Below are 14524 nucleotides of genomic sequence, written 5' to 3' on the forward strand. Positions count from 1 at the left end.
GGAGGGTTTTGCATATACACACTCAACCTCATTCCATAATCTACTTTATTGAGAGTTATCCACTGCCTCCACTTTACTCCATTGCTTTTCATTCATTCATTCATTCATTCATTCATAAATCTACTGCAACCTACCTTTCTTTTTTTAATTTAAATTCAATTTGCCAACATATAGCATAACACCCGGTGCTCATCCCATCAAGTGCCCTCCTCAGTGCCCATCACCTAGTTACCCCATCCCCCCAACCCATCTCCCCTTCCTGCAATCTACCTCTCAATCCCACTTCTCTTTTGAATCAACTCTGACACAGATCACCAATGACACCCTTTACTCCTCTATATATTGCTTAATCCTAGATTGTTTTTCATGGCATAACTAATTTGGTCTGATTACCCCTTTCTTCAGCATCCATGCAAGCATTTCTCCTGTGTTTTTATTGTTTAGTCTACTTCTCGGTCTGTTCCATCATTTATTTTCTGCTCTATGTGTTGGTATTCAACAGGGCTCTGTAGGAATTCCTGGTTTCTCCTTGTTGTACCCACTCTTCTGAGGCATTGAGCCCACTTCCATGACTTTACTTGCCATCAGTGTCAGCCCAGACTCTGTCCTGACCTTCAGATGAATATATCAGACAAATCATCATCTCTGCTTTAATACTCACAGACATCTAAAATTCAACTTATCTAGAACTGAACTTTTTATCTGCTATATGAACCTAATATTCTTCTTGCAGCAGTTTCCATTTCCCGTATTTTAGATTCTTAATCTTGGATGCTTGGACTCATGGGACCTTTCTGGTCTTTTCGACTTATCTGAGCACCCATTCCTACCACCCCACTCTAATCATCACACTTCCCTATCTAAATGATCTGGCCTACCACTGCTACCTAAGTTAGATGATGAGATGTATATTAAATGGACGGATGGATGAATAAATGGAAGAGGAAATGGGTAAATGGGTACAAAATCATGCAGAAAAATGTGTCCCAACACTTTCCACTGAAAAATTGCTCATTAATAGGGTAGGGAGCTGTCCTTACCACAAATGCCTGACTGGCAGAGGTGTGTGTTTCATGGCCACGAGGGCGCCACCCCAGTCTAGGAACCAGACATTGTACTCTTCATCAAAGATCTGGAACAACAACAACAACAACAATCATAGCAACACCTTACAATTGCACAGTGCTTGATAGTTTACAAAGTCTTTCACAAACATTGTTTCATCCAGGTTCTGAGCCTTCCAACAACCCTATCAGGTAATTTGGCAAGTACTATCAACCCCACTTAGTAGATGAGGAATGGACTTTGCAGAGAACCAGTAACTCTCCCCAGGCCACTCAAATGGCATTTCTAGGGCTCCTTTCACTAGTTCTATGAACCTACAAGAAATTGAAACAACAAAATGCTCAGCTAGATAACCCAAAGGAAAATAGGACTTCACAAATGCTTCCTCATTTTTGCATGCAAGTAAGTTACTACTCATCTCTTTCTTCTTTCTCATCTATGTAGATTTTTTTGTTAATCAATAAATGGTGTCTGCCTTACAGTGTTGTTCATAAACTATAAATGTAAAGACAATTTCTCTAGACATTATGGTATACATGATGACTGAGTTCTTACACTGAGCCACCACCGCCTAGGTTTCCATACAAGCTGGATGACGGCCTAAGTTTGGCCCTTACAGATCTTTACTCTGTATATGCACTGATTCATCCCTTTGAACATTATTTATTCACCCATCCACTCATTCATTTACACATTCAGTGATCCATCCATCCATCACCCCATAGGATTTCCTAAATACCTACTCTGATGCCAGGCTCTGAGAACTTCAGATATAATCCCACATGTATCAATGCTTCTATTTTATAAATTATATCTCCAACCTGAAACAGGAAAAAAAATTCCCCAGAAGAAAACCAACCTCCTACTTTAGATCTCTTAGAGGAAAGTGGAATTGGACAATTTCTCTAGCTCTTAATCACTACTGGTGGTTCCTACAGCCTAGATGGAGAGGTTGGGATGGTAGATTAAGTGAAACATAGTAGAAAAGGAGGTATAAACATATTTAAAAGGGAGGGAATAAGAGAAATAGGGTCTTCTATACATATGCACCAGGAAACACCATAAAGAAAAAGTAAATGAATTCTCAGGCCTAACCTCTCAATTGGTTTCCTTTCTCGTATTTGCCTTTTAAGGAATAAAAATGTCCACAGTAATGGTAGTCTTATGCAAAAAGGATCTCAGGGCGATTCATTTATATATTAGATATAAACATGGACTCTGAGCCTACAATGCCAGCGTTTTCTCTCCAGAGCTCAAAGGGGGCTCTGTAATAAGCCACTTAATGGAGATGCTGGATTGAAGTCTGAGGATGAGGGGTACAACGAGATTCTCAGCATGAGGAAGAGGGAGACACCATTACCTTTACACTTTCCTCTCTACCACTCTGGCCACTGCTAACGATTGCCCTGTCCATCGCTAGAGTGGAAACTGGAATCCTTAACTATTTGTAAAAAGAAAAACCAAAGTAGTGGAAGGAAGGAATACTGCAGGGGCCACTCAGCCAGGTTAGCTATTTCTTGAGTTGGAGGGACAATAGTTTGTTGTTGGGAGCTTCTATACTAGAAGAGTTGATGTTCCAGTTTCCATCCTCAATTGATACTTAAAAGAGATTATCTTCTATTCTGAAGATAAGTTCTTAATTATGTGTCTGTTCTTCATCTACCTGATTACACCTTGTGGGTAGGAATCTTAACTTATTCTTTGTTGTATGACTTATTCTTATTCTTAACTTATTCTATGTTGTATGTTGTATTCTTATAGTACTTAAGATAGCTGGTTGTGCTGGTAGATCCTTGGTAAATTTTTCTTTTGATAATCATAGTGGTGACAGTGGTGGCAATGGGGGTGGTGATGATGATGCTGGTGATGGTGATGACAGTCTTCACTAAGGGATCCAAAGCTGGAACTTGTCCAACTAGGTTGCGAATATGGCTGCACCTACATCAAGACATTCAATGTCCCTCTGTCGTCTTCCTCAGGTGAAAAACTTCTCACATTTAAGACTTAGTAAAATGTCAACTCTGGTAAAGTCTTTCCCAGTTTCTCCAAGTAGAATCAATTTATCTCTTTTCCCTGCAAACTAAAAATGCTGCTAAAATACAGCATTGGATTTGGATTGGTGGATCAGTTATTTAAGCGTCTGACTCTTGATTTCATCTCAGGTCATGATCTCAGGATGGTGAGATCATGCCCCACAAAAAATTCTCTTACAATTGTTAAGATACTTTCCCTCTCCCTCTGCCCCTCCCCTCTGCCTGTGGGTGCTCACTCTCTTTTAAAAAAAATCACTCTAAACTACAGTAAGTTATTTATGAAGCTTTTTCTCTACTTAATTTTGAACTCATTGAGAAAAGAGACTCCAAAATATTCAACTGTCTCTACAGGTTTGTATTTGACACCTAGCTGACATTGTATAAATCTGTGTTGTTCAATACAGTAGCCACATGAGACTATTTAAATTTAAATTAATTAAAATAAAATAAAAAATTCAGCTCCTCTGTCACACTAGCCACATCTCAACTGTTAAGTAGTCACATGGGATGGTATAGACACAGAACATTTTCATCACTGCACAAAGTTCTATTGGACAGTGTGCTACCAATATTTGTAAAATTGAATTAATTTTTCACACAGTCATGTATCTATTAAACTGCTTCACACTTACTGAAGGCTGGGCCTACATAATATTTAATCCACCAAATTGACAGCTTTGTGTTTTTAGTATTCTGACCCCTTATCTTATAGATAAAGAAACAGATCCAGCAAGGCAAAGGAACCTATCTTCCCAGGTCCTATGTCACATTAATGATAGGAATCATTTCATTGGTTGTATCCCCAGAAAGCAGCCCATGACTCAGCATCTAGTGGCTGTTCCTTACTTACTGCTGGATGAAAGAATAGAAAAAAAAAAAAAAAAGAGAGAGAGAAAACTCCAGTTCTTCCTATTCCTTCTCCAATGCTTCCATTTTATTCCATTTTACTCTATTGCCTATCTATCAGCAAAAATGGACCAAACTGAATAGCTGCTTCAATGTTGGTTTTTTTTTTTTTTTTGCAACCATAGGACTCTATAGGAAAATCTACTGGAATCTATAGGGAAATGAGATGTTGGCAGAACTTGCCCTAAATGCCTCTTCCCTGTCCCCGATTCTCCCAGTTACCTGTCTCCATGTGTTGCCCCCATCAGAAGAGATGAACACACCAATATCAGTATATGAGAGCTCCGGGCCAATATTGCCTGAAACATAAGCACATCATTTATAATTGGTTGCAGATTTGAGAGTGGGGCGGGGGAGGTAGCAGAGAGTAAAGTTTTTCCAAGTTATGTTAAAAGTTGATGTAGAGCGCCTGGCTGGCTCAGTCAGGAAAGCATGCAATTCTTGATCTTGGGTTCATGAGTTCAAGCCTCATGTTGGGTATAGAGATGACTAAAACAATAATAATAATAATAATAATAATCAATTGTTAAAAATTCCTTTAAAAAATAAATACAGGGCAGCCCAGGTGGCTCAGAAGTTTAGCGCCGCCTTCGGCCTGGGGCATGATCCTGGAAACCCGGGATCAAGTCCCACATCGGGCTCCCTGCATGGAGCCTGCTTCTCCCTCTGCCTGTGTCTCTGCCCCTCTCTCTCTCCTCTCTGTGTTTCTCATGAATAAATAAAATCTTAAAAATAAATAAATAGATAGATAGATAGATAGATAGATAGATACAAATAAAGTTGATGTGTGTAGTGCTTTCTTGGTGTTATATAAAAAACCCACCACAATGAAAAAAACAATATGGGAACTATAGTAAATAACATGACAGGAATGCATCTTTAAAAGGTAAGACTCAAAGACCCAATATTAATGAGCTTGGCTTCCTTGAACTATTCATGCTGTAACCAATAGTCTCTTAAAATTGATCTTGATAGGTGGTCCCTGAAGGTGGCAAAGAGTGGAACAACAGACATGCGTGGAGAAGGTGGGCCTAAGGACACTTTACTCCTCACGTATAATTGTAGCCTAAGGAAAACTGGAATGCATGTCTGTGTGTCTATGTATCTCTATGTATACATGTGAGTGTGTACCCAACTTAAAAATGTAAACTGTGTAACCAAGTTTACAGGGTGCCCAGAATAAAATGACTACACTCAGCAGATCATGACTATCAAGTATGGCAGGAGAAGGCATCTGGTTTGTTCCAATCTTATTGACTCCACTGCTTTACACTTTTATTCCTTCTTTCTCATTCTTTTTCTTCCCCTTGCACATCATCACCTTGCGATTATGTTTATTAGAAAAGGCAGTGATCAAGATTTTCTAGTCTACCTACGTTGCCCAAGGTTCCCCACTATGCACGCCTCCACCTCAGAGCCCAGAACAGTGCCCCAAATGTAGCAGTTTATTGCTCAATAAATAATTGTGGAATGGATGAATGAGTCAACAAATGATTAAATCATGTTTCCGATGCTGATGTGCATTTGGGGAGGTATCAAGAACCAGGAAAGTACCCTAAAGATGTAAGAATTTATCATTTCGGCTGATATTTTTTTTCTTTAAAAATAGCAGGAAGGGAATGTTAGCTCCCACACATCTGTAGCCTAAGTAAGAGCACAATAAAAATGCAATAATGAAAATGTTAATTGAGCTCCTGACATTTAATGCTTCAAAATGAGAAATTAAAGCCAGGCTACAGCTTGTCAAGCTCCCATCAGCACCAGGGCGCACACAGCTAGCCAACTTGTTTTGACACTCAGGCTTCCAAAAATAACCCCAGGGCTCACAGCTCAGGCAGTAGGTGTGAGAGGAGCAGGGAGAGGCACGGTGAGCAGCTCTGTGGAGATTTGTCTGGAATCTGGAATTCAACTCACCAGATACAGTTTTTGGAAGACAAAGATGAAGAAAGAAAAGAGGGATGGGGCAGAGAGGTCATAAGCAGCAGGAGCAGAGGGGAGGGAGCCCAGGTCACAGACACTCAGAGGCAGGTGACATGATGTGGGAAAGGGCCCTGGAGAGACAGGCTCCACGCAGGCCACTGAAGACATCCTTGGCTGACTTCATAATAATTTTCCTGATAGTGAACAACCTCCCAGGGAGAACTAGCAAATAGGGTAAGGAGAAGCTGGGAACGAGGAGACATTTGCCAGCAATCTGGGTCTGGTTTTTCATCAGGATCTCTTCAGCTGTGTTATATCCCTCCCAACATCCCAGGGACATTTGTATGGCAAGAGGCCACACAAAGTTATAAGAGTTACAAAGGGGAGAATAAAAAGCAGTAGTAAATTCTGATACACAGTTGATCCTTGAACAACATGAATTTGAACTGTGTGAGTCCACCTGTGATTTTTTTTTCAGTAAATACAGCACAGAGCTATAAATGTATTTTCTCTTCCTCATGATTTTCTTCATAACATTTTCTTTCCTCTAGCCTATTTTATTGTAAGAATACAGTATACAGTGCATATAATGTGCAAAATATGTGTTAATAGACTATGTTATTGGTAAGGCTTCTGGACAACAGTAGGCTGTTAGTAGTTAAGTTTCAGAAACTCAAATGTTTTATATGGATTTTCAACTACTTAGGGATTGGCACCCTTAACCCCCATGCTGTTCAAGGGTCAAGTGTCTGTGGACAAAAAAAAAAAAAAAAAAAAAAACTTTCAAAAATAAATCTTTAACTTGTCTATGTTTGTCAATTTATAAAGACTTAACATTCAACTAGTTTAGGGCACAAGATGATCTCAGGTAATATCTACAACTAATCCTATCTCACTATGGTCCGAGCACTTTGCTGGATCTTGACATCCTCTACTATCTCTAATTTTTACAAACTCCCACAAGGTTGGAAAAAGAGAAACCTGTTTTATAAATGGAGGAAACAAAGCCCAGTGGTTGGAGAACTAAGCAAAATTCATAAGGCCAGTGTCAGAGCGCAGCTCTGAAAGCAGGACACCAGGGCTCCTGAGTACATTCATTCAGTCAGCATTTGCATAGTGTATGCATATGATTTATGGATTCTGTTGAAGGAGATGCACAAGTCACAGTCTCTGATATAAGAAGATCAGGGTTAAATTTCTGTAATATCAATGATGGTAAGAGCTGGCGAGTACTGAGCACTCAATATGTCCCAGGTACTGCCCAAGCACTTTAAATCCAATTCTTCATTTAATCCTTCAATTCTGTTATGTCAGTACTGGTAACCCCACTTTGCCAATGAAAATATTGAAGTTCAGAGTGGTTAAGTCACACAAGACAATGTCTGGCTATATAGTTGGCATATTAAGTAATATTAACTTTTATTATTGATTACTGTTTTCTTTTCTTTCTTTTCTTTTCCTTTTTTTTTTTATTACTGTTTTCCATGTTGCTTCTACTCCACTTCAGGGTGTCCTCTAGGCCTTGAGGAGAAGCAGAGAGTGTTGCAGTCTCTGAATTGGGAGGTCCAAACCACAAAGATTAGGGAGTATGGGGATCACTCCTCAAGCCAGGACAGCAACAAAGCCTGCCCCCATCTCTCACTAACCTGGGCTAAAGCCTGTCCTGAAGCCAGTGGTGCTCAATATGGGGATTCAATCCCTACGAGGTTGAGAGAAATGACTGGAATGCTAGAGGATGACACTCGCTCCAGATCTGATCAGCGTGGTCAGTCCCTGACATTTTTCAAAGTTCATGCAGCTGGGGGGCATGGAGAAGGAAGTCCTGTCCAGGAGAGCTGTGACTCCAGGAGCCAGAGCTTCGGCTTGCTGCGACAAGACAGAATGGACCATCTCAGGAAGTCACTGTGCACTTATCTGCTTTCATTAGAAAAAAAGCCTACCCACCAGAGCCCTAACTTCTGAGATTAGAAGCCCGCCTTGCTTTATGCCATCAATGTATTCCTGAGAAGGTGCATGTAAATCGAATGCATGCTAATCAGAGCACATTCCCCAGAGGCTTTCATTTTCATTTCAGAGCTGTTTTATCCTCATTTTTGATTGATGTTCAGTGGACAGTGGCTCCAACAATGCAACCTTAGGTCTTTCTGCCCTTTCCCACCAGGCTCTCAGCCAGGTGGTTAATCATGTGTAAACAAACCTTTACATGCACCAGAGGCCTCCTGATTAAAAACAGCTCTGGGGTGAAAGCCTTTGCAAAGAATCCTCTGTGTAAAGAGAAAGCTACCCCAACTTATATTTGGTGAGCTGGCAAGTTCATATATCAAGGTGTCTTAAAGTAAGAATTCCCTATGACAAACAAGCTTTCTGATCAGTCAGTTTACTTTGAGAGGAACTCTGGCCTCTTGCTAAGCACAAGGAATAGCTCTGTGACTACGTGGGACATGCAGTAACCTTGAAGTTACAAGTGTCTGGAGCTCTTTTCCTGGGTCATGAGATTGGCCCTGGGGTTCCATGACCCTGCCTATTTTCTGGGGAGAGTGTCCCTTGCTTTTACCCAATGCTCAAATGAGTCCAAAGAGGTGATAAATACATTCCAGAAACCATCAGGGAGGAAGAAGCACAAGGAATGTCTTCCTTACCTGTAGCCACCACAAGTCCCGGGGCTGTCTCCTTGCTGGAGATTCTTCCTGAAGAATACGGATTTTCAGAGATCTGCAAGTGCAGGTGTAAGGAGCAGAAGGGCTAAAATGGAGAAGAAAACATCTTCATTCCAGCAAACTTCTGACACACATACCGGCCCCACCAGAGATGAGGCTTCCAAAAGCAACCGCTCACTCAGATTTGGGCAGGAGACATTTCTGTCTGAGGCAGCCGGTATGCTCACATCAGAAGCTGACCCCATCACAACTGTAGGCCTCCCCTCCCTTACTCATTCCTGCCTCATCCATCAGGGTCCTGTTCACGGTCAGCCTTATGAAGCCTCCCTGACCATTCCTTCCCACAGAATGATCCTGACCTTCCCCTGTATCTGATCTTGACCATCACATCCAGTTTTTCAGAGTTGTAGGCAGCCTCTGGGAGGGATGCAGAGCAGAAGCTAAGTGAGGCAGTCTCCAGGCCCTCTACCCTCTTCTTCAACCAGATTGTGTCTGTTTCTCCTTTATTATTTGATTCCTGTTTATAATGTTTCTTGAATTTTACCTAAAATTTACCCTTATTTAGGTGTTCTTAAAAAGGATGATTGATTTATAAAGATATATCCTATATAATAAATAAGAACAAGAGAATGGTGAAATTGGGGAAAGAAGAAAATTAGGTTAAGAAAATAAGAGAAAATAAGACAAAGCCATGAGTAAGGCCTAAGGAAAAAGAAAATCCGTGCTATGACCAGTTGCTAGAGGTAGGCACACACTTGTCTCTGATTTTCCTGGCACCCCCAGCAGAAAACAGGGGGTTATATTGAAATCTACAAAAAAGGAAAATCCCTGTCTGCCCCATATCCCCGTTTTTAACCTAGTGTCCAGAGTGTGGTAAGTTGGTAATAAACCTTTTTAACAATGGCAAAAGCCAACCTTGGAAGACTTTCTCACGTAGATCCTCTAAGAATGCACAGAGGGTCATGAATTTCACTGTTAATGATCTGCCTTCCCTCTCCACCTAGAACTGCCACACTTAAGGGCAGAGAAAACCTCTTATATATCATGTCCTCCAGAGTGCCTAACCCAACATTCCATACACCTGGCACCCTGGGAATGCTGGCAGATTAACTGCTATCCCACGTGGACACACCAGCCTGACCTCTCCTGGGCTTGCAAGGCAACTTCTGCTTACTTTGACATCTATCAAGCACTTACCAAAATGCATCATAGTATCAGTTAGCAGGTGTGTTTCTACTCCTGAGCTCTTCCTGAGACCCTGGAATGTAGGCACTGTCTCCTAAACATTTATTTATCTTACTGAGAGTTGGAGCACATAATATATTCTCAGTAAAAGCCTGTGAACTTCAACTGAACTTTCCATCCAAATGGTGTGGCAGTCTGAGTCCATAGATCACCACCCTGGGAGTTGCAGGAAAGCCCTGCCCAGAACCAGCCATGTTCCTAACACCTTAATGGAAGAAAGCCCCTGATGCAACATCCCCAGGCAACCAGCTTGCCCAGTGGACTTCATGTGAGACTGGGTGACTGACCAGCAGGCAGTGTACCGGACTTCCACGCAGATCCACATCTGGAGCTTGAAGTAGGCGCCAATCTCTGCCTTTGTTATAAGTGATATATGTCTTCACCTGGTCATCCACCTTCTTATTGGCCAAGAATATCCCTCTGATACCTGCTACCTAGGAAAAAGGGGAAGAGATGGAGAACCATGTTGGGCCAAATGCTGATAACCTGGGAGAAGCCCCAGCGTTTTCCACAGGGCATTGGGGGTACCAAAGAAGGGAAGAGGAGGAACGTGGTGAGAAATGCCATATACCATGTGGCCTTTGAGAGAAGTTTAAGATTATCTCTGTGCCCTCTACCGCCTGCTCCTGACTCAGATGTCCCACTGTCCTTTTACCCATCTGCTTTTTCCCACTTTATATGTTTCTGCATTTTGTTCATAGTATCTTATCCTTAATTAACTCTTAACATTCTCTCTGAGTTGGCAGTGGTTGATAACGACTAAAGAAGTTGCCCCTTCGGGGAACACATACTTTTGCTCAGGAGGAGGTTGGAGCCAGATTTTGAAAGCATAAAGGTATTATCCTTAATGCTAGAAGTTTAGGCATCCTGATTAGTAGTGAGGCAGATATTTTTAGGCAGATGACCCAGTTTGGTGACCCGGCATCCATCTTTGGCTGTGCCATTGGCTTTCTATGTGATCTCGCACAACTTCCATGTCATCTTTGGGTCTCAGCCAATCGTCACTTTGAAATAGACAGAATCAATCCTGCCCTTCCTCTTTTTCCTCAGTTGGCTAACAATAAACACATGAAATAATGCAGAGCATTCTTGCCAGAGTTCCCGATCTATTGGAATTTGCATCCCCTTGATATTTAGAAGGGAGAAGAGCATGACCACAAAACAAGAAGCTAAAGAATGAAAATAAATTTTTAATTCAGAAAAGTTCTAGAGTAACTACAGATTCAACTCAAACTTTTATTTCTTCTATGTTTACATTTTGGGAAATAAGAACAGATATTCTGAATGACAACACTCTACATCAAAGAAAGAGTCCCTAACTTCCTGTAATAACCCCAGCATGTTCCAAAGCCAAAAGGCAAGTCAAATCACTTAAAAATATATAAACATGAGGTTGACTGACAGGTTTTCTGGAAATAGATATCTCAGAATTTTAAGTGTATTTATTCCCCGTTCTTTGAGGATCATGGTTAGCGGAGATAATACCAGTGGGAAAGAATATCACAGAAGTGAACTCTTTTATTTTTTAATGACAACATTTGGTTGGTGAAATAAGAAGTTTGTTTTAATTTTTGCTCTTTAAAAAAAAAAATAATAACCTGATTGCCCTTGTAAAAGAATGCCAAACCAGATAAAAACAAACAACAAAAATGGACAAAGAATGTCAAGAGGAGAACAGAATTTATCTGGGAAGGACACCACCAGGGGAATTTGACAAATGGCCAAAAAAGGAATTGATTAGATTTCTAACTTGAACAGAGGGTGGGTAGGGACAGAAGCCAAGGTAGGGGGAGGGGCACGGTGTCAGAGTTCTGTCCTTCCCCGGGCAAAGCCTCCCTGCCCTAACTGCTTAAAATCAGTGCCATTTCAGGAAGACTGGCATCTTCTATGCTCATCTAGGGGCTCTGAGGCTCTCTCATCACCTCAGTCTTTAAAACCAACTGCAGGGGCGCCTAGGTGGCTCAGTGGTTGAACTTCTGCCTTCTGCTCAGGGTGTGATGCTGGGTGCTGGAATTGAGTCTTAAAAAATAAAAATAAAAAAATAAAATCTACTGCAAAACTGTTTTTCTTAAACCTGACTACCAATTATTTCTCAGAGACAGTGGAATCTGTGTTCCTTTAGAACCAACTGTCTGATGGATGCCTTCTGGTATTTTCTTTAGCCACAGAGCTAGTACCTTTTCTGTTGGACAACCAGATAATGATTCTAGAGAACTCTCCCCCCTGAGTCAGCTGGCCCCCTCCAATGCATACCAAGGGCCTTGGTGTCTACCTCCAGGAGAAAAATATACAAGTCTGACTTAGACTTCTAAGCCCGCTCCTGTGGGGCTCCTGTCACCCTCATCTACTGCCTCCTAGCTGGATGCATTACAGCATGAATTTACTAGCCATTCAGATGCTTTGCTTCTTGTGTCCTCCTGGATGAGTATCTTGGGCAAATGTAATGGTCACTACCATATTTTCCCATTGAGCACTACACCACCATATTTTTGAGAACAAAATATGGAAAATGGGGTCTGAAAAGACACAGGACTGAAGATTTCCCAAAAAGCTATCTGCAGCTCTAAAAGCCTTTCTCTTGCAGTTGCACATGAGTCAGGGCAATCTCCCTCCAGACCCAAAGAACCAGAACACTTCCAATTTGTATTTGGATTGCTCAAAACTCTTACATTATTACTGAATTGCTTCTTGGCTCCATATCGTGTGTGAATAGACTATAAATTTGGAGGGTACTTTGCTTTTGTGTGCCGTAGGCCAACAACTTTTAAACTTTTTATCGCAACCCAAGTATGAGATGTATTTATGTTGCAGCATAGTACTCATATCCATATATGCATGCATGTGTACACATGTAGGCACACTATATGTCTCTGATGCAAAAGTATCATGAAACACTACTTAGCCCACTGTATGCAATATAAAGGAATAAAAGAATGAGACACTCATTTTAACTCTTCCATCCAAGGAGTTACCTGACATCTGATAAACTCTAACCATCTCCCATTGTTGTTTGAAATCAGAAGCATGGCTTGTAGCTGTTGGCCCAGAGTTCAAAGAGAAGGGCACAAGCTTGGGATGGTGGCCACAGAAGAGGGTCATACAAGTATAGGTCTGAATGGCCCACTTTCCTTCTGGGAATCAATTTGAGGTATGAAGAGAACCTGACAGCAACCTCTTGGCAGAGCACTGAATCCAGGTGGCACGGTCATCTGTTGCTCATCTCTCTGGGCCCTTAGGACAAGGAAACCAGGGCTCTGCTGAGAAAAGCAATTACTGTGGTCTGCCTTGAGCTGTCCCTAGAGTGGGACCTGTGGTGAGGGGCCGACAAAGGTGAGTTTGGGAAAGATGTCCCTGTGGAGGCTATAAGCAGCTGTCCATCTGGCCAACGATGGGTCACTTAAGTTCATGATAAAGGGTGGGAAGCAGGCACAAGGAAAGGGAAAGGAATAGAACATCAAAAAGACGGGCAAAGAAACCAGAATACTAAAGATGACTCAGACAGTCTCATTTTATCCATCCTCGTGAGGTCCACATAGTCATTATGAAATTCAAATTAAACCCACAATAAGGTATCAGTAGGCCCCCCTCACAGTGGCTAAATGCACTCACATACCCTATAATACCAAGTATTGGTGAAGATGTGAGCATCCAGAACTCCCATACATCTCTGGTGGGGATGCAAAATGAGAATACCTCTTTAGAAACAGCCTGGTGGCTTTTTATAAATATATTTTATTATATTCAACCAAGTAATCCTACTCATAGGTATTTACCCAAGAGAAATAAAAACCTATGTTCACGTGGATGTTTATAGAGGTTTTATTCATTATCACGCAGAACTGGAAACAACTTACATGTCCTTCAACTGGTGAATAAATAAAAAAATCAGAGCACATCCACAAAATGGAATACCACTCAGCAATTTAAGAAAAAGGAATACGTACAGATACTCAACAACATGGGTGAATCTCAAATGCATGATTGTAAGTAAAAGAAGCCAAAATCAAAAGACGATCTACTGTATAAACCCAATTACATAAAATCTAGAAAAGGCAAAACAGGAGAGAGAAAGAAATCAGACTGGTCTGCTAGTGATTTGGGGTGGAAGAATGGTTGAAAACAAAAAGGCCATCAGGGACGCCTGGGTGGTTCAGTGGTTTAGTGCCTGCCTTTGGCCCAGGGCATGGTCCCAGAGTCCCAGGATCGAATCCCACATTGGGCTTCCTGCATGGAGCTTGCTTCTCCCTTTGCCTGTGTCTCTGCCTCTCTCTCTCTCTCTCTCTCTGTCTCTCATGAATAAATAAATAAAATCTTTAAAAAACAAAAAAGCCATCAGAAGAAATATTGTGGGGTGACAGTTCTCTATCTTAATTATGGTAGTAGCACAAATGCATACCCTTGTCAAAACTCATAGAACTTCATATCAAAAAGGGAAAATTCTACTATACATAAATTATACCTCAATAAAAAAATGTGGAAAAAATGCATGGTGGGAAGAGCCTGGGCTTTAAAGAACAACAACAACTATATATATATATATATATATATATATATATATATATATATATACACACACACATTTATATATTTATTTATTTATTTATTGGAGTTCGATTTGCCAACATATAGCATAACACCCACTGCTCATCCCATCAAGTGCCCCCCTCAGTGCTGGTCACCCAGTCTCCCCATCCCCCT

General features: G+C 41.2%; 1 protein-coding gene across 2 annotated transcripts in view; it reads right to left on the reverse strand.

The window, feature by feature from the left end:
- SORCS3 (sortilin related VPS10 domain containing receptor 3) overlaps positions 1–14524 on the reverse strand; it is a 579951-nt gene that overhangs the window by 79088 nt on the left and 486339 nt on the right. For both annotated transcript variants that reach the window (XM_072805399.1, XM_072805400.1), the window contains exons 10-13: positions 10114–10260; positions 8564–8666; positions 4227–4303; positions 1041–1132 (exon numbers count right to left, since the gene is read on the reverse strand). In XM_072805399.1, the coding sequence (XP_072661500.1) occupies positions 1041–1132; positions 4227–4303; positions 8564–8666; positions 10114–10260 (419 nt within the window). The remainder of the gene's footprint in view (positions 1–1040; positions 1133–4226; positions 4304–8563; positions 8667–10113; positions 10261–14524) is intronic.

Source organism: Canis lupus, chromosome 29, assembly GCF_048164855.1.
Source record: "Canis lupus baileyi chromosome 29, mCanLup2.hap1, whole genome shotgun sequence".
Lineage (NCBI taxonomy): Eukaryota > Metazoa > Chordata > Mammalia > Carnivora > Canidae > Canis > Canis lupus.